Source organism: Megalops cyprinoides, chromosome 4, assembly GCF_013368585.1.
Source record: "Megalops cyprinoides isolate fMegCyp1 chromosome 4, fMegCyp1.pri, whole genome shotgun sequence".
Lineage (NCBI taxonomy): Eukaryota > Metazoa > Chordata > Actinopteri > Elopiformes > Megalopidae > Megalops > Megalops cyprinoides.
This window is the reverse complement of record NC_050586.1, coordinates 37,549,831-37,571,314: the sequence shown is the minus strand read 5'-3', so window position 1 is coordinate 37,571,314 and position 21,484 is coordinate 37,549,831. Positions and strand designations below refer to the sequence as shown.

Genomic DNA, 21,484 nt, shown 5'->3' with positions numbered 1-21,484 from the left:
CTTTTATCAAATGCCAAGCTAGACTGAAGAGATGCAACTCCTTCAGCTCAGCTTTCACTATTCAGACAGTTGTTGAGTGCCTTTTCGGTCAATTATTTTCCCTTTCACATACACTCAACATGTAAACATTAACCTGTTCATTATGACACAAAACTGGACGGAATGAAATCCTGCTCCACTAGCAAGATACATTTTCTACTGCCAGGCCCTGTGGAGTTGCTGTAACACCGGGCAGTTTGGCTCTGCCAAGGAAGCAGAGGTATTCCAGGCGCATCCTCTGCGTGGTAAATGTGTCTCTTTCTCCCCTGCAAGGCACCTCATAGTGTGAGATCACCATCCACTCTGCAACAGCTGCAAATGGAGCAAAAACTGAACAGCCACACCTGGTGAATCTTAGCAGCAATATCCTGTTTGTCTTGGAGACTGCCAGTTATTTTTCATGAGCTCCGATTGGCTCGCTGACCGGCCCTTAACCGCCTGACCGCCAACAGCGATTGGAAGAAGCGACTACACCCACTTTACCGACACCCCCAGAGGGTTGCGGCAGACACGCACAGTGTTGGACAGTACGCCCGGGGGAGTGCCTGACCAGAGGAGCCCGGGGGGGTCAAACGCAGTGCTGTGTGGCGCGGCGGGCCACACGGGGGGGGAACAGCCGACCGAAAAACATTCATCCCATACGGGACAGCTCATACCCACTCATATTTTACTCCTTATGCAATAACAATAAATCACTCGGCCGTTCCTCCCTCTGAATATTCAGGGACACAGAGTATGCGCTGCTTGCTTCTAAGAAACGGCCTGCGTGGAATTCGGCAAACCTTGAATTAACCTGAAGAGTCACATTGCTAAAAGAAACTAATACCTGGTATGTGGCCTGTTGCGCATAGCAGAGTATCTATGGGCAGATGATTTTCCCTGAAACACTGCAAGCCTTGAAAAGAAAAACATTTAACTTATCTACTTATTATGACTCAGAATCAGCTGAGGGGATCAGAGAGCCAGTCAGCAAGGCCTAAACGTTTGACAGAAGCTGGTCTTCTGTCTAATACTATGAATAAAGACAGAAGAAACACCCCCAGAGACCCCCATTCAGGTGACTGTGGTTTTCAAAGCCACTGTAACTGCACTCAAACATGCTCAAAGGGTTTCAAATACATCGCATACATACAACGTTAGGGTGTAAATATAACCCACTATTTTTAAACCCTGGGCATTCTAGTAAGCAGCCCGAAAGCGCTAATTATGTAACAGCAGTTAGTTTTGCCCGTAGCCATTATTCATATTATATACACAACTACAAAAGGCTAATTCATTAAAACTAAAGCTCTTCAGTGTTCAAAGCAAGGCAACAGGGTACTTGAATGCAAACAACTACTGAAAGGAAATTAAAAAAAAACCCTTTACCTTGAGCATGCAGTGGAAAACCCTGGTTTAGAGAAAAAATTCAGAGCTCCCAATAAACTAAACCCTAGCTAAAAACAGATTAGCCCAATTCAAAATATAGTTTAACTGGAATAAAAGCAAATGTAAAGAACATTCAAATGCAACAGAGCATGCTGGTTAATTTCACAGCGGACCATGACGATGCAGCACCAGATTTAAGTAGTGAAGCCACAGAACTGCGCTCATCTCCATGACAGCAGCTACTCAGCCAGGTCTATGTGAATGCTCCGTTAAGTTCCTTAAGTCTACAGCGTAGAGCAGGAGTTTCTGCACGTGCAGGAGGCGGAGTGGACCATGAGAGCATGCGGCGTGCGTAGCCCACCGTCCTGTCATTCCCACAGCCAGAGCAGAGCAGGCGTGGAGCAGCCCGGCAGCCGGCGCTGGGGTCATGGGAGGGGGAGCTCCTCGCGGCGGGCGCTAGCGGCCGTAGCGTTAGCGTTAGCGCTGCGGCCGTCCGGGTCTCTCCGAGTCCCCAAAGCCATGCGGTTTCCATGCGGCAAGCTGACTGCGGCTCGGGCGACACTGACGTTGGTGGCCCTCTCTGCCTCCCTGCAGCGAGCGAGGGGATCCATCGCCGCAGCGGGCGGGCGGGCGAGAGAGAGAGAGAGAGAGAGAGAGAGAGCGGGGTGTGGCCCTGGGGAGCAGCGTCTTTGGGGCGGGGGGACGCGCTAAGGTGCCAGCGGGTCCGGGGGAGGGGAAGAGGAGGCAGAGGAAGTAGCACTCCAGTTAGTGCTCATGCAGTCACTCTCTCCCTCTCGAAATTCAGCCACCAGCACATGCAGTTTCTGCATCTGTTTGTGGGCCAGCGCTGCTCTGGACCGCTGAAAACCAGCCCTTCTGGGGAAGGGGGGGGCGGGGGACGTTCTGAGTGAAGGACCCGCTTCAGGGCTTCCCCCGGCTCCGATCCCCCTCTCCTCCGCTTTGGAACGGCCCCCGCTGCTGCTGCTGCTGCGCGCGTCTCTTACGATCTGGCTGGCTGGCAGAACGCACATGCATAATTCATCAGAGGCCTGTCAGCAGAATCCTGCAGCTCGCTCCGTCTCTGCCTTTCAGAGCTGCTCCTCATTAACAGATGTGTACTGGCTGGGAATCTCAAACACATGCAAGCTCAGCATCTCTCATCCACTCCGCATTACATCAAAACTCAGTCAGGTTAATTCAGCCTGCTAGTAGCATACTGGTAGCGAATCATTTTAAACATTCAGGATTACTTTTTTGCGCTATGAAATGAACAGCGTACCAGTATTAATAAATACTGGAAATTATCACCAAATGCAAGGAAAGGGTACTTGCATTTAAGGAAATGACAACCTCAGAAATCAGGTATGAAATATAAAATGGTATGGCACTGGGCCAGGTGTCAAGTTACAAAGCCAGGTTGCAAGCAAGTAATTAAGAAGACAGGGGTACTATTGCTGCAACACAGGCTACAATATTACACTAAAAACAAAGAAAAAATGACTGCCTAGCATTGATCTGTTTTACAGTTAAGCTACTGGGAAGAAGCCCAGACCATCCACTTTCCTGTCTACTGCTATTGTCACAGGTAATATAGTTATACAGGTAACCAAAACGAAAATATCTGATTGCTATATGCCAAGTCCACAAGATCCAACAGATGCAGACAGACTGCATAATTCAGGTAACCAGGGAAAGAGAGCCAGACCGGACAGTACCATTAATTTAAAACGTGCAGTACAAAATTCTGGAGGTTTTCAGGCAGGCAGGTGTGTTATCTGGCCACTAGAGGGAGTAATCTGCTAAGCCTTTCATACAGTGGCCACACAAGTATTTTCAGTGGCAGAAAAAGAATGACCAGCTCTCATTTTTGAGGTAGCGATCAAAACTAAAAAATACTGCTTTAGATACAACAGCCTGTATGCTTATTTAAATATTATTTTGGTCAGTATTGGAACTTAAGAGTATTACCACTAGACCTTGGTTTTTTTGAGTTACAAAAACCAGGTGATATGGGGTTGCAATATTAATCAGAACAATCTGTAATATATGTTGACTTACAGGCCAGCATGACCAGTTCACTTCAGTATATTGCACTGTGTGTGTGTGTGTGTGTGTGCGTGCACGTGCACGTGTATTTCAGTTCTGTTAGCACTAACTTACTCTTGAGGGATAATGAACTGTACCACAATGAGCACTGTACCCAAGAACTCTTGCATCCCCAGTATGGCATAACTAAGGCCAGAAAAGGCCAGCTCAGGAAAAACATGCCACATTCTTGTACTGACAGTGGGCAAAATGCTTTTTCACAAACTTATCTCTGAACACTTCAGGCATAATCTAATTCAATGTTTATCTCTCAATCAAGAGAGGATTCGTTATACCTGTGTTAAATGTTATTACATATAGGGCAGCGTTTCCCAAACCTCTCCTGGAGGACCCCTTGTCCTGCATTATTTAGATCTCTCCCTGCTCCAACACAGCTGATTCAAATGATCAGGTTGTTATTAAGCAGCTGCAGGAGTTCATAACGAGTTGATCATTTGAATCAGCTGTGTTGGAGCAGGGAGAGATCTAAACTATGCAGGACAAGGGGTCCTCCAGGAGAGGTTTGGGAAAGGCTGATATAGGGAAATATTGTGTTAAATGCTAGCTAGAAAGCTTTGATAACAACTGAAACACGTAATTTGACAAAAGAGACAGTACAGATTATGCCTGCAATGTGTCATGATATAAAAGCCAACTGGATGTGTGTTAGGTACAGCATGTCCCATATAAAATAATTATACACAAGCAAGTTTTCAGCCACTGGGTGGTGCCAAAAGGACATACTTCCATTTCACGAGGTTACTGTAGGTCAAAGACCAAGAGTAACCCTGGCAGGTCCTTCTGCCCTGCCAGTAACCCTCCAGCGGCTGTTCACACCCTCTCCCTGATACCTGTCTGTCAACAAACCCACCACCAATCACATCAGCCAGGAACACAGCCTAAAAAAATAAAGCAGCATCATCTCTGCTGCAACTGCTGAATCAGAAAAGTATACTTCTGATTCAGAGATAAGTCAAAGATTGAAAGACAAAGACCTCAGGACAGTTTCCTCACTGTTTTTAAATAACTCTGTGGTTGCATGTTTTCCTTTCTCATGACAACTGGAGAAAGAAAAAAAAAAAACAATGTAGCGCTAATATCTGGTACCCATTCAAATACTTCCAAATGCACATTCGAACACTGTATCCCATTACGTGTCTTCAGACAGAATGAAGAGCTTTAGATTGGGAGAATCTCAGCTTCTGCGGCGTGGAGCCGCCGTCTGTTCCAGCAGGGCCTGTCTCCACAGACGCAGCAGGAATGTGTGAAAGCACTCTGTCGGCTGAGTGCTAACAGGCAGCGGCGAGCGCAGCGCAGCCCCGCCCTGACACAACACACCAAACACTCATGTGCCACCACATGCCAGAGTGCGCACCGTCAACGACTGTAGCCAAACTTACACGCACATACGTACGCATATCTGCACGCGTATGTGTCTGTGTATATTTATATATATACTCACACTAATACATACCATAATATATATATATATATTTCTATATATATACATATAGAAAAATTATGCTTATTATACACATTTTCACATATTTATATTACTGTATACATATACACTGCATATACAGTATGTGTGTGTGTGTGTAGGCCTACATATACACACAAAAATATGTATACATGTATGTGTAAAATGTGTATACAGTGAAAATGTGTCATGTGATGCTCTGTGTGTTCACCCACTTAACAGCATGTATTACAAGCTCAATGCGTAATGTTAAAAAAAGAAGTTAAGATCTTTCGGACCTGCCGTTCAGAGTAACGCGAGTGTGAGGCTGAGGGGGTAAACAGCAGAGCCTGTATGTCACCCTGCCAGCAGCAGCTGGGGGCGCGGGGAGGTGACTCGCTCTTTCCGGCCACGCTGGAGAGACGAGTGATGAAGCGGGGGTCACGGCCGGGGGAGAGGGCTTTCCCGCTAGAGGGGATGTGAATAAGAAACGCAGCTGTCAGCGGCAAGGCCAAGGCGTGCAGGATCCCGTGACGACGCTCTGAGGCCAGCTCCCCGGCACGCTCACCGCGCGATTCAGCGCCCGGGGCCCGGGGATTCACCGGCCGAGCTCGGCACCCCGTTACTCAGAATCACGCATAATTCATCTGCAAACCGTTACGGAAATGTGGCTGTGGCCTTGCGGCCTTGTGGCCTCGGCCGAGGGGGGAGGGGGGGAGGGGCATCCTTGAGGATATGAGCGAGGTGATGGTCATATCATATCAGGCGTTCAGTAATGCTTCGCAGGAACAGGGTGGGTGCTGGGAAATTGACACCGCCCCCAGCTCGGAGCCTTGGGGCGCGAGTCATCAAGGCCAAAAGGGGTGTTCTCCTCAGGCCCGGGCTTTACTGCTGTGACTCAGAGAGAGACATGCAACCGTCACCGTGAAATTGCACACAGAGTGGGGCCCTGAACATCACGCCACATAGGCCCCGACGCAAACGTGTTCAAATACGCTAACGTTTCTGCACTGCTTTTCAAAAGCAGGGAGCCATCCTAGCCATTCACAAAATCAAAAATCCAACCTCGTTAAGGAATGTTTTCTACATGGTAATTTACAAAGGCAAAAAACATTCTGCTCCATATAAAGCTGTGACGGTGAGGGTTACCGCAGCAGGGCTAACTGCGAGAGGGGAGGTGTATGTTAAGGACTGTGCTGTCGGGTTTAGGCCGAATTATCGCCTCCTGGCTGAGAGGCCTCTGGCGGGAGGCCCACAGGCCTGCACGGCCGGCCTCTCCCCTGGCCCGACTGGGCGGTCCATCCCCTCCAGCGCCGTGGCTCTCAGCTTGCGCTCTTACTCAACAGTGACTAACAGCCCCGCGATCCCAGCAGGATCAAGGGCCTGTGGAAAAGATTATGGGCTGGATTAGTTGCTGCAGAAGGCATTACCGAGCGCGCAGGCTCTGGTCTGAATATGCACGGGGGCCTGCCGAAATCGGGCCGGCCCCTTCTGCATTTCCGGGAGTTTCGATCCACAGTTCTCCCAGTTTCGGTGAGATGTAGGAACCACTACAGGGCCTCTCGCCCCTTCCTGTGTCCTGTGCTCCACATTCTCTGAGGTCTCAAATTTCACTGTGTTGAAAAAGCTGAAGTCTGACAATCATTTGAAGAAACAATACCTTTTTGCATGTGTGCACAACAGCGTGTGTTCTGGAGTTGGGAGGCGGCTCGGGGTATTATAGAGTTTGCCTAACGAGGTGGATTGCATCATTATGCTTTAGTGCTCTCAGGAGGAAACGTATTTGAATAGGTTTCTCTTTGTTCTGGAAGTGCCCCTTGGTGCCGGCCGTTCTGAGCCACCGCTCAGCTGAGGGGCTAATGAGGTGGAGCCTGGCGAGCAGTGTGGTCCGGAGCGGCCATGGAAAATCCCCACGGCTGGCTGCGACTGTGAGAGCGCCTAGCAGCGGGACCGATGACCGGACCTGTGTGTGCACGAGTGTGCGTACGTGTGTGTACGGTCCTCTATTCCGACGCCGAAGCAGGGTCGCTGAGCTGACCTGTGTCTGTGTGTGTGTGGTCCTCCGCTCCCACGCCAAAGCAAGGGTCCTCAATGGCGACTCAGCGCAGACAAGGCTTGCAGCTCTGCCAGGAAAGCAGCTACTGATAACCCAAAAACCACTTCTTCCGATTTCAGAAAATTGATTCTAATACAGGAGGACAGCTGTTTTTTAGCAGCACAATTCACTTCAGAGAACTGCAAAGGTGTGCACATTTTATAATGGAAGCCTGCTGACACCTGAGCCGGAACTAAAGAAAAGAAAGAGGTCGTTTAACTGCACGCGGTACCGGTTTGGAGGAGAACAGCGAAGCCAAAAAGGGGGAGAACATGGGACGCTTCTCCCCGCCTTCTATCTTGTCTTGGAAGCGTCGTCCCGCCCCAGACAGGAGACAGCAGGACCTCCGAGTCCCTTCCCCCGTCACGAGCTCCAAGACTCCTGCCTGGGCGTCTGGCTTTAATCGCAAACAGCTGAGAGGAAGATAAAAGGAGCACCATCGTTCCCATTTTCCGCAACAGCAAGGGTGGGGCGGGGGCGGGGGGGGGCGCTATGAAAGCAAAGGCCCTGCTTGTTTACACACTTGGGGGGGTTTGACCGGAGAAGTGCGGCCCGGCACGTCTCGCGGCTGCGATATCCACCACGCTCCTGCAGGCTCTCGCCCCAAACTCATTTCTCAAGTGCGCCGGAGTCCCGCCCAAGCGCGTGAGAGCAGGGGGGGGGGGGGGGAACGGCCCGGCCGCGCGGCTTCTCTCGCGCTCGCTGGAATGCACACGCTGCGCAGCCTCTGAGGCCTACGGCTCCAGCTACGCCCCTGCAGGGGGGACTGGAAGTCGGCCCGGGCTCAGGGAAACGCATCCTTTTTGGTTACAGCCATGGAAAAATAACAATGAGTTATTGCCCGCCACTCGCTTTTCAAGCGTAATCAAAACAAAGAGGTCCCCTCTAACTGAGCCGCCGGGAACGCGGCCATCTTGAAGTCTCCGTGCAAGCGCCCGGTGCTTCCTCTGGAGTGTGTTTCTGGTTAAGAGTCTCCAGCCCCCCCCCCCCATGTTTCACTTCACCCCGCTCTACACTTTTGTGGGCTTCCAGACTGTGCAGTCTCCTGTCTGTGTGCAACATCACCCCCCCCCAGACAGAGCCCTGGCTGACAGCTAGGGGCTGGTAGAAGCTGTGGCGTCAGTGCTCTCTGGACTCTGCCCGCGATGTGCCAGTCTGTATTGGCCGCCGGTCCTTTTCGCAAATGAGCGCGCCCTGACATCATCGCCGGCGTCTGAAGGGCACCAGCGTGGAGGGGTCTTTAAGTGCACTTTGGGAAACGATGCATTGTGAAAGAGGGCTATGACAGCCAAAAGATGAGGCATCCCGGCTTACTGTGGCTGCATCAGTCAAAGCAGCCTCCAGGGCGGGCCCAAATAGTATTCAAATGCTTTCAAGATGCAAATCTTTTACAGTGTGTAAATACATTTAAAGAGCAATATTTGACTGCAATTTCTACAATCGCATCCTCAATATATAATTAAGCAATTAAAAACATTGCAAAACAAATTATAGAAATCCAGTAAAGTGTTCCTCTTAAATGATTTAAACCAAATGTTGGCGAGCCTTGTTCTCCAAGCATAGCCTACTAAGTTAAAATCTCTCTTTGTCGATTTAGATTTGGTGCTTACTAGGGCGATGTCCATGAAGGGCATCAGCTAAAGAACTTTGTGATAATGTTGCCCTGCAAATTCAAAAATGCTAAGAGCCCTTGCTGTTACAGGCCCTCGGTAAAATGGGAAAACAAAAAGGCAAGAAGAATGAAACGAGGCCTCTCCCCTGGCCCTGGTGTCATGGAGCGTGTGAGGAGAATCACGCGGCCCTGGGAAGCGGACCAGCGCTGGCTGGGGGCCGAGCGGCGGAGCCGTGCGGAGCGGCGCTGAGCGGCGCAGAGCGGGGAGCTGTGCGGGGCCTCCCGCCTTACCTTGTGGAGCTCGATGGAGTTGATCCACTGCTGCCGGTGCTCTGGGTCCTGGGCCCGGAGGTACCACACGCTGTCATTCACGCTGATGTCGAAGCGGCACTCGTCGAACTCGTGGGGCTGGGGAAAGAGGCGGTACAGAATCAATACTGCTGCCCTGCGATGGCAAACTCCCAGGCTACCCAGCTCTGGTCTTTAAGGGCCCTGATCCAGCAGTGCTAGCAGCGCTCTGGGGACACACTAGCACTCTCTAAAAAAAAAGGGGGGGGGGGGGGCTGTTAAACTGGGTCAATCCAGACAAACGGTGACTCGGGCAGCTAAGTGCCTGGCTGGAACCACAGACTACAGGCACGGCAAGCCTCCGGGACTAGGGTTAAGTAGCTCTGGTGTATTCATTCTTTCGAACAATGTAAGTGACACTGAAAAGCAGTCATGCTTTCTCCCAGCGTACATTTCCACACACGGCAACTCTGAATTTACAACATAAGGGCATTATTATAGAGCCGACACACAGCAATTAACACACAGCACACTCGAGAAACAGACAGTGGTAAGATGTTACATCAAAATCAACATGTCAAATGCTGTCTGCTGAAAAGTACTCATATTACAACAAAAAGATGTGCATTAGTAAAATGCAAGACTAGACTACTAAACATGGAAATATACCCTTTCCTAAGAGACTAGAGAAACTATATTTCTTCTGCAACACTTCAGGCTTGACTGTTTTCACATGGCATGCCATCATCACTCAAGGCCGTTTTTATTGGCTTAAAAGAGTGAGCCAAATAAATTAGCCAACTGGCCTAAATATACTGAGCCAAAGCCCTTGGATGCAAACACTGCGTTTGTTCCCACAGAAGTCACCCAGACACCTTCTTGAAGAGTCCTTTCATAGCTTTTAAATTTAACTGTGGCTGGGTTTGTTCCACTTTTAGTAAAAGGTGCTCCGATTCATTAGAAAAGCAAACAGTAGACACAGCCAAGCACATACCGGTACCGGGAAAGGTCAGGCTGTACAACACAAGCAGCACTTAAAATTCACTCAGCATCATCAATATCCTCAGTCTGAAATGGACTTTGCCTTTGACAAATGACCATTATTCACAAAGCACGCAAACATATGAGAATCTCAACCGAATAAATTACTTGAACTGAAACTGACACAAGGAAAACTTATTATATAATGATACTACTATAAGCATAATACAGTGATGCTGGGGGCCCTTTTGGGCCTTTCGGTGGCACAGACTGCGTGACACAGGAAACAGCTGCTGCTTGCTTCAGACGGCCGAGCGTGGCCGATGCCTCCCAGCCCTGCCACCCTCACAGTGTTATCACAGGGAGCGAACGACTCCCACATTCCTCAGTGGGGTTGCGAAAACCTGCCCCTCCCCGTGTCTCCCCGGGCGCTGCGGTGTGTGCAGAGAGCATGCCACGTTCCCCCGTGGGGAACAGAGCACCGCTAGCGAGGGGGCGGAACAGGTCGCACTGACTCGAGCGGGCGCCAAGTTACTGCTGACCATGACAACCAAGACTGGCAAACAGGAAGAGCAGAGGAAATGGCACAGCATGTCATGTTTATTATAATATGTACTATAATATACACGGATGAGCCAAAACATTATGACGACCTGCCTAATATGCCTCCTCCGTGTGCCGCCAAAACAGCGCCAACCCGCCGAGGCATGGACTCTATAAGACCCCTGAAGGTGTCCTGTGGTATCTGGCACCAAAACATTAGCAGCAGATCCTTCAAGTCCTGTAAGTTGCGAGGTGGAGCCGCCGTGGATCGGACTTGTCAGTTCAGCACAGTCCCGTAACCATCATTAAAACTTTCTGTGACTTGTGCCACAGTAGACCTTCTGTCGGTTCGGACCAGACGGGATAGCCTTCGCTGCCCTCGTGCATTGATGAGCCTTGGGCGCCCAACACCATGCCGCCGGTTTGTGGTTTGTCCCTCCTCGGACCACTGTTGGTAGGTACTCACCACTGCTGACCGGGAGCGCCCCACAAGCCTTGCCATTTCAGAGATGCTCTGACCCAGTTGTCTGGCCATAACAATTTGGCCCTTGTCAAAGTCACTCAGGTCTTTACTCCTGCCCATTTCTCCTCCATCCAACATGTTGACTATGAGAACTGATTGTTCGCTTACCATCTAATCTACCCAGACTTTGACATGTGCCCTTGTTTGGAGATGATCAACATTATTTGTTTAACCTGTGAGCGGTCATAATGTTTTGGCTCATCAGTGTATATGCGCATCAATGTGAAGGCAATGATTGAAGGAAAAAACAACATCAGAGTGCAACAGACAGAGGGTGAGAGACAAATGTGAAGCACAGGAGAGGGACTCAATCTCCAGCCTCCAGCCTTTGGGAGAACTGCATCTACTACAGCAGGACGCAAACGACAAGTACAAAGTTGGCTGCGATGGAGATCAAATGACTGCTCATGTATGCTATTCATCCCCGTGTGTTAAAATCGATGTGTGTACTTAACGAAAGACCCCCCCCCCCCCCCCCCCCCCACACACACACACACACACACACACACACAAGCGAATGGAATAACGTACATTTTTTTCCATTCGTCACAGTGGCGCGCTATTAATAGCTAACTCTGACGGAGTCACGTTGTCGTTATTTATTACAAGACGCCTCGGTAATACACAAACGCGTTAGCATTCCTTCTGACGGGCTAACGCCGCCCGTACGAGCGGTCGGCGTGCGGTTCGCGGTCTGCGTTCTGCCTGTGTGAGAGAGGTGAGTGCCGCTAAGGGCCTCTTAGCGCCGGTGAGCGCACGGCACTCCAGCCCGCTACCCTCCGCTGCCCTTGACAGGGGGCTGACAGCTCCCGATAAAGCAGCAACGCTCGCTTTCGCAGCTCCGGCCGGCCGTTAAGACAAAGTGCTAAAAGGAGAAGCCCCACTCGCCCAAAGATAAAGCGCAGCCTGCCGCCAGCGCGAATACGAGTGGATACGCTTTCAAAACCTCTTACGTTGATTCTGACTTAAGTACAAGCGGTCGTTTTTGGACGATTGATACAGGTACTAACAAAACTGGGAAAAATACCGACAACTACCTTGGGTGTTTTTCAGTACAGTTTGCTTTGAGGTAATGTACCTATGGCTTAAATACTAAAGAATATGGCGTGAATGAATTACAGAATTCACCCCATTCTGGATGCGCGTATAATATCCAATACAAATGCTTAGACAGTATCGTGAGTGTTTTGTCTTGTTTGAAATGTGCGGTCTCTGAACTATGACACTGTAATGCGGCACAAGTCAAAAGGCTGCACAGACGTCCTCGCTAAATCACAGTAGAGTGCATTACGGCCTGAAGATGTCTTTCCAACACATCAAGACCATAAAAGGGGCAATGCTGGATGACCCAGGCAAACTGAGCTCATATCGCAAAAAAAGATGCAAAGCTAAGCACAAAGATCTGTTTGTCCAGAAAAAAACTGCAGTCATTACAGCTGTACATACTGTATCACACTAAGACTCGGGGAGGAACAGTATGGTACATTTATGAGGCTGTGTGTTGGACGTGGTCCAGCGTGCCCTGATTTCGCTTCTGGTCGAACGCCAAACTGTGCCTGACATTGCAGCGAACCGCTGCTGAGACACTGAGGATCCGAGCCAAAATAAAGTGTTGCGCTCTCGAGGGTTGGGAGAACGTGGACGTCGTAAATGGTCGAAACGTCTGTTACAAAAGGTCGTGATGTCATACAGGGAGTCTGCACCTGCCCTCAGGGGTACTGGATTTTTGATCACAAACATTCTGAGCGCTGACATGAAACAGCGACGCTTTCATGAACTAGCCAAGAGAAACTTCCCATCATGCTTTGAAGTGGACCCCCCTAGTCGCAGTGTGCGTGTACGCAGTCATGGCACGGTGCAGAACACCACTCCTAGCTCCAAGTGCTTTCCCTCGGCGCCTGAAAACAGATGGGTGCCTTGACTATACATGAAGTGATCGCCGCTGCCTAACTAAGGCTTTGGTAATCTAACATGGCAAGGCCTCTTACTAGCTAAATAGGAAGCTCTGCTGCGTCAGATTACCAAAGCCTCGCTGGCTAAATAGCAGAATGAAAATTGTAAAAAAGCAACTTCATTTGATGTGATTGCTTTTAAAGCCTGACAAAAGCTGATAGCCCTGTGATCCTATCTTAGCAGCACGCCTGCTGACCGGGCTGTAAAGCGGGTTACGCTATGTCATTAAACTAAATATTTACTACAGACTCTCCGGAAGAACTAGGGGCTCCTGGACAGGGACAATAAAACCTGGTTTACAATCTCGTCCTCTTTATAGCTGGGCAGCATACAGTATGCCAAGCACCTTTCCATTTACTTCTTCTAATACTTATCATCATCATGTTCTAAACGTTTTATGAGGAAAAACCTGCATTCTCAGCACTTGATATATCTGAAGGGGAGTGGGACCAATAAGTTTAATTACTATGTCACATCTTGAAAATAAATTACCTTTATCAAAGGTGTTTATGTTTTTTGAACACCTGTCCCACAATGCCCCTGTGATCTCAACTTTTGTTTTTATGTAGTAGACAGATGACAAATTGACATGCAGTCAAGGAGACCAGTCTTTTCCAAAATACATTCACAAGGTCTGATCAAGTGAGGACAGCTTGTCAATAAACAAGCTGGTCAAAGAGCATTTTCTCTGTCAGGCTGTAAAAGCCTTTGCTCTGTGCAGATTAATATGGCCACAACCCAAAAGAGCAATGACATGCCATAATTAGCTATTAGCTATCCTGTAATCCTCTGTTTTTTTAACTATGAAGGTAGAGTTCAACACAGGAGAGGACACACAAGTATCATCTTCTTGAGCAGTCCCATGAGCACATTACTATTGTGTATATTTGCTTTAAGAAGTCTAATTCTCTATTTCATCTTTCAATATTGTACTGTTCATTCATCTTGAAATGGTAAAAAAACGTAAGCCATACGGGGGAGTTGAAACTTGAAAGAGATAATCCTGAAACACGGGTGCCACTGGCCACTGACAGATAGTTTGCGACAGTCAGCTGAAGTTTTTTATGTCTTGCAGGCAAAAAAAAAAAAGAGTTTAAATTTTGCAACCTGCAATTCTGCAGGCCGTCACAGAAAGTCCTTTCTTGTACACCAAGAGTCTGATGCAATCTATTCAGCTGCGAAGACCACAGTCACCATGTGAATTTGGCAACCTAGAAACGGGTGAGGCATATGATGTGTAAACAGAATAACAAAGGCATAATCTATCTATCCATCCACCTAACAACTTCATCATCATCATCAGTAGTTGAATGAACAGGCAGGTATACACTAGCATTATCGATGCTGCACTACATTACAGTACATGCATTTAGCAGATGGTATCATGCAGAGTAATTTCTATCACAAGAGAACAGAAGTGTATCCATCCAAGTTATGAGTAACACTGACAGACGAGTTTAACAACACTCTCAGACCAGTGAGTGCATGCACAACACCATCCAAACATCACCACAAATTAACTTGTGCTAATCTAAAGCTAGACGGCCCAGAAAATATGGCCTGGATATGGCTTCTGTTGTCATCAGCCATAAGGAATACTAGCACATAGCAAGTGAAAGAGAATAGCAGTGCATTCAGTTTGGATAACTCTGCTTTAAATAGCCTTAGAATTCTGAGGGGACAATATTTGTTGGCATTTAACATTAGAAATTTGCTGTCTAAAAAAAGAAAGTCATTGACAATTGAATTAACCTGACCCTCAGGCTTACAGCAATACTTCAAATAGCATACCTTTATCAAATATTCACAATGAAAGCATGGCTCTCAAGCACCGAGTGAACCAAAAAGAACTAATGAGTAATAGTGTCATTCTGCCTGATCTTGCAAAAGCCCTTTCGAAAATGCAATATCAAAAGCCTAAACAAGCTTTGCCCATTTCATCTACTCCTAAAGATATTTTCACCACGTGACAGGCAAATGTACCCAAAGTGGCTCTGCTGTAACACAATTATAACCACTCCAACTCCTCCCAAAAATACATATCATATCCATTTCAGATAGAAATAAATAAGGAGCTATTCAATCCCTCCATTTGGCAGGCCATGAATCTGCAGAACAAATGTAAGCTTCTAGCATTGCGTCAGTAACAAAAAAAAAAACAAGAAAGCAACAAAATTCCGTATTGCCACTCCATGAAATTTCCAAGCGCCACATTACACTTAAAGAAATAATGAATTACCCCTATCAGATAAAACTGAAAAACCAAATTTCAGGGTTTCCAAGAATTTTACTTTGAAACCCTACAAAGAAAAACAAATAGCGAGTCAGTACAATTCTATATAGGGCATTTCTTGGAAAGTACGAGTCATGCCTGCCCAAACCCATCCCCAGCAATCACACCCTCAGTTATAGCTGTTTAATCTCACAATGTGCCAAAGGGTAGACTGTTTGCTCTCTCAATACAACGTGTGCAACAGTCTGCTGGCACAAAGTAAAGGTTTGTCCGTACAGTTCAGCCTTTGTCATTGGCATAAAACTGAGGTTCTACTTTTAGTGCCAAAACTTAGCCACAATCCATTGCTTATGGAGAAGGTCAATACTTAGGAAAAATATTTTCTTTGTTTTTTCCAGACTGATAACTGTTGTGTTGCAAAGTAAAACTTGAAAGACTGAAGTCTTGCAAAGGAAGTGGGTGTTTGAGTCACTTTTTGCATGCAAGAAGTACTGGGGTACATGCACTCATTGTAATTCTAACAAACTTTATATGGAAGAAAGGATGTCATTTGAAACCAGGCTTCCTGAGCGGAGCAATTGAGAAAATATAGTCAACCGTTTTCAGAAGTCTGGTATTGGCGCAGCATAAGATGTTGTAAAGTCTAGTGTTTATTCAGACAACTTACCAGAGGTTCTCTGGCTTGTTTTGAAAGATAATAAACCACGGCATTAATGGACTTTCAACCTTCCCACAGAACTCGTGTTTAAGAAGGCCCAAGGCAATGAGAAGGCATGTGAACAAACGGCAAACAGCCCAGCAGAATGTTAACCTTTAAAGAACCACAGGTAAGCATTCACACACACTGTGAAGACGTGTGAAAATGTTTCCTCTTCGTGAGTCATAAAAGGGAAATGTGTTCAGGACAGCAAAAACCCAAAAATAAGGTTACATCCTTACATATACGCGCAATACGGGGACAAGAAATACTTGACCATTTCAAAACTGGTAACAATATTATTTTACGCCCCAAAATACCTTCCAGCAGGCTCATCATCAGAGAGAGAAATGCCACTTCAGACAAAGCACAGGTGTGCTGAATTTAGGCAAATCCATGACACCTTTCAGGCCGATCCGGCCCTGGAAGTATTTAAATGAGAGCCTGAATAATTATTTGCAGATTAGCAGGCTGAGGAAACACAACATGAAACATTCCAGATTCAATATCGCTTGGCAAGCAGCTACGACGGCCTCACAAACATGTGCCTTAACGTGATCACTGTGTTGCGCGTGAAATCAGCGGATGCTTGCCTTCTCTGACGGGACCAGAAGCAGCCAACGTAAGTGAGCGAGCATGAGATGAAACTCTGCCATTATTCCTGCAGTTCAGTGAGGCTTTGTTTTGGCCTGCTCATCGATAGCTGCATATTGAGCCAGTTTAATTATGCTGCACTCAGGGCTGTAATTACAAACAATACAGAATCATCCTTAGTGTTCATACCCAGGCTATTGAAAAAAATACCAAAAAAAAAAAACAAAAAACACTGTGCCTTACTGATAGGAGCTGAGAATGACACATATTGTGGTTTAATCAGATTCTGAGTTATTTTAATCTTGTTGGGTCCAAATGCATCAGCCCATTTCATTAGAAACACCACTTTCATTAGAAAAACAAAAATGTTCCACCAGACTGTGGGGCTTCAACTGAATTTAAAAAAGAAAAAAAAAAAATTAACAAAAAAAAAAAAAAAATTAAAACCACAAAAACATCATAGGCCAAACTGCGTCACAGGTGCTGCCGTAGCTGGACCACCAGTGATGACATCACCTTTTTCGCTACCATCTTTCTTGCATGCTCGCTGAGAGCACCTTTGAATGGAACCCCTCACAGCATTTATGACTCAAAATATGTTTCAGACAAAATGCTCAAAACGGCAATAGCAGAAGCCAGCACTTTTCGTGGCCCCAGATACCCAGTTCAACAGGTTCATTGTCCCTGTGGCTGAATAAAAGATAAGCCGTAGAAACACTCAAAGACCTTAAGCAGTGAATATCCTGCACAGGCAAAGGACAAAAATGTATAATTTGGATAGTTTGTATATGGGCACAGAAAAGAACTCATTCCAAACAGTAACAACAACACCAATATATTTTAAAACATGGTCTGCATCCTATTTAATACTGAGGTTTGCCTTGCTCTTAAAATACAGCCATTACCTTTGTCCATGGTGCGCTCTGCAATAATTTCAGGGATCAACCCTTGACCAAAGGCATTTCTTTCACTTAATTCATCACCAATTTAGCCTTTGGTCTTTTCCATTTTTTTCATATTTACTGATAAATGCATTGAAGCAGTTTGGCACTGTCAATACAAACACCAATCAAAACACTTGCCAAGTGAATGAATTGCAAGTGTGAGAGACAGAGTTCAAGTTATTCTTTTTCTCCTCCTCTGCAGTGACCATCTTTGTTGAACTTCAGATTCAGGAAGTTTTGGTTGATGGGGGGTGTGGCAGATACACAGCATCATATTTTGTTATAAAGGATGGGTGTCACATTCTACCGTAAGGGCAGAAATACAGGCATCCACTCAACTGCTAGACGAGGGGTGCACTGATTGCAGGTTTCTGGACCAATACCAACGACCGCTATTTGCCCAGCCATGTCGTCTGATTCCGATGCAGATTTTGTTTACACAGTGCACAGCACACAGACCCCACGGGTGCAGGGGGATGATCATTTTAAACGTCTGGGTAAAAACGACCAGACAGCTGTGAGAAACCATGTAGTGGGCACAAATCAAAAATCACAATTAGACAGCTCAACACATCAGGCTATATGTACAGAGATACAATGCTGTTTGTTTCAGCATGCGGCAGGAAGGAGAAACCACCAATGAAAATGTTTGTATCTAGGGATATAAATATTGAGTGGTCAATTATTTGCTTTATAATTGTTCCATTTCATAACTTTGTTATAGGTGTACCTTGTTACTTCTAGTTGAGTTTATAAGTTTGTGCACAATTGTACTCAACAGGTCACATTAACAGAAAATCACCTGTAGTACCCTGAAATGAGTATAGTTCCCTTTCAACAGCCTAATGTTCCTGTTCACCTGGACCACATCAAGACACACTACAAAAATAGGAAAATAATAGTGACAACTTCTGCTTGCTTTGAGCTTGTCTAGACTGAAACTTGGCTCATGCCCTGTCTACCAAGTGCAGACTAGCTTCCAGAGCAAGCAGACAATGCCACACCCCTAAAAATGGCATCCCTCATAGAACTAATTAGTACCGTGACTAATCCAACATAACAGATCGGACAAGGTTACAGAGTGTACTCAAAGAAATTAAATATAGTCTGCCGTGCAAGGGAAGCGTTATCAATACCTCTGCACCCATTGACTGCCTAAGGTGAAGTTCCACAGAGGGTCAAGAGCTAGCTCCACAGCTAAAACACTCTCTGCATGAGAGGCCTTCTCATTAACAGGGAAAGGTGGACTACTGGGACTCATTTGGCTTTTGGCTTGTTAAGGCATTAATGAAAAATACATTTTTCTTTGAAATAATTATCTACTCATTTTTTAGTTTTTTAACAAGTAACAATAGTTAATAAGTAACCAATAATTCCTTAACATCTCTGTTCTGATCATTTTAAGTTTTCATCACCAAGAACACATAAGCATGCCCCAAGTAGAACGATAAATATTTAAATCAAACATTAATGCCAAGATACTAAGATACCACACCCAAAGATTCCTGTGGGTAGCTCTTAATATATGTGAAAAATCCTGCAGGTGGTTCTTACATGATCGAACAGATGGTAGATGACAGACAGCTCCATAATGTACAATTAAGCCTATGCAGAGAAGAGGCGCACTTCTGCACGGTCTTACCGTGATGACAGCCTTGCTGAGGCACAGCGACCCCCTGCAGCCATACTCCCGCTCGTCCTCGGATTTGTAGTAACTCAAGGTGTTGTTCTTCAACACTACCCATCGGTCCTGCCATCCGTGGATGTAATTGGTCCACTACAAAAAGAGAGTAAAAACACAAATGATGCCACAAGGACATCATTACCCTGCCGTGCAAAATTAATTTGTGTTACATAATATTACCGATTCATTGGGGACTGCAGCCGATAGATGAGACTTATTAATAGCAATTAATTAACGTGGCTGTTATTTTTCAGCGAAGCTGTCTCCACCTATGATTTAAATGGGTTGTGAGGATCGTGTTTGGTTAAAACAAAATACGCAGCAGAGATAGTACAATTTCACTGAAAACCGATACAACTGCAGCAGAAGTGACATTCGCGCAGTCGGTACTCTTTTCTGTTGTAAAGCTCACCACGTTCAATGGAGGCAGTAAAGAAGAAACGCAACGTATGACGTAGCTAGCTACCTACTCATGTGATTTTGAGTTGTGGTCAAATTCAGATTAGAAATAAGATGGTCATTTGTCTTTGGACTTAAGCGTCTTTGGTACATGGATCATATTAGCTAAAAACCTTTCTTAAATTAGTAGAACAGTTTCACAGGCTGATCACCACACCTCATGAACTACTACGACGCAAACAATGTCAGATCCTGTCATTACACCGATTTTACGCACTAACACAGCTAGCAAGCTAGACATATGGTTAGCTAATTTGACTTTGAACCTTGTGCACTGCGTGATGTTCGTTTAGATTGTAAAGTACAGCTATCTAGTTAGAATGAGCTAGATACTTCAGGATTAAAGTCCATAGAGCAACAAGCACGTATCACAAGCGGTCAACTGCGGTTCCACGGATGATCTAGTTACAAACTTAGGGTGGACATCTGACGTTAGTCATCTCGTGTGGCTGGTTAACAGTTAACTAGTTACATGTAGCTATACAGTCGGTTAGCAACTGGACATTGTAGATAGTTACCCAACAAACGATAATCGCATTAACATTCAACGGACTATCGAAATGTATAGTGTCCAGGTAAGTACAAGTAACTATCTAGGGTTAACTAGCCCATTTACAGCCAGTTAGCGAAACAAAATGAATCGCTTCCTACACAAGTTATTCAGCAGGATAGCCAGGCATCTCTTCCTCCTTGCAGGCTAACCCGGTTACTACCCACGTCGTGTCCACGATCAAAACTGGTCTTGACAACAAGCAGGCAATCCACGTGATGAAACAAAAATGAAACAACACAGCCAGCACAGAAACTCTGGCGTCCTACAAGCGATGGAAATGTTGAAATGCGCACCTTGCGTTTTAATAAACAAACACTGGACCCCTCACGCCGTCTGCTTCAGCCCCCACCCCCCAAATCCCTGGGTTCACCCTTACCTTGCTGAGGATCCCACCGAGCTCAACAGGCTGCCCGGACTCGGTGTCCAAATCCTCCTCGGAGCCTGAAGAATTCCAACTCTGATTATCCGACATTTAGCTAACTTGCTAAGCCGCGTTAGGAAGAAAAATAAAAATAGTGGAAAAAAAACACTGATGACACAAACGGTCGTGGCAAGAAAGACCCGTCAGTTTCCAGAACTCATACTGAAAGCCACAAGTCAAAGAGCAGATAAATGAAAACCCACCGACATACACAAAAAACACTTCTGAAACTAAGGCTAACTAGCTAGCTAGCTGATCCCGTGAACTAAAGCCTTTCCCCTTGGTTTCATTAATGCGGCGCTCTGGTAGCTAACTGCTGAGACTCTGGCGGAGAAGCTGCGACGAAATAGCGCATATTCAAGTCCTGCGCTTGAAAGCGCTGTAATGTGAGAAATCCCTCAGTAATGAGCGCGGCGGCGTGAGGGGCTGACCTAAACGGACGCCATCTTCTCCGACGACTCGCTATCGAGCGCACTGGCAGCCTGTATTTCGCGATCTCTGTTATGATGTTGGAAGAGACCTGTGGCAAAAGTGAGGACAGGTTTACGCGGTTTGTAATAAAAAAGCGACGCAGCGCAGAATGCGACGCGACGCCTGGAAATGACGAAAGCAATCTGTCAAAATGAGCAATTAGCTAGTTAGAAATGTGACAAGCATTGCATTATGAGGTGAAAAAAAAATCAAAAGAACACTATACATTTATTTAGACCGTTGTAATGTATGACAATGAAATAAAATATCCAGCTGATCAAGAATAAAATGACATTCAAATCAGTGTGCAGCAGAGTGAATAACTGCGATAGCTAGCTTGCGACAGCAAACATTATGTTCCCATCATCACAAACAACATTCTTTTGCAGCACTTCCAGGACCATGGCAAAAATGGTTGGCAATTGCAAGAAATGCAACTTCTCCCTCTGTAACACTACAGGTTGTGTACAATTAAACGGGTG

At 46.3% G+C, this 21,484-nt stretch overlaps 1 protein-coding gene across 2 annotated transcripts in view; it reads right to left on the bottom strand.

The window, feature by feature from the left end:
- Positions 1–21,075, bottom strand: part of LOC118776925 (ceramide transfer protein) — a 34,915-nt gene extending 13,840 nt beyond the window's left edge. For both annotated transcript variants that reach the window (XM_036527573.1, XM_036527574.1), the window contains exons 1-3: positions 20,487–21,075; positions 19,057–19,191; positions 8,950–9,066 (exon numbers count right to left, since the gene is read on the bottom strand). In XM_036527573.1, coding sequence (XP_036383466.1) covers positions 8,950–9,066; positions 19,057–19,191; positions 20,487–20,582 — 348 coding nt within the window. In that variant the 5' untranslated portion in view covers positions 20,583–21,075. The remainder of the gene's footprint in view (positions 1–8,949; positions 9,067–19,056; positions 19,192–20,486) is intronic.
- Between the last annotated feature and the right edge of the window lie 409 nt (positions 21,076–21,484).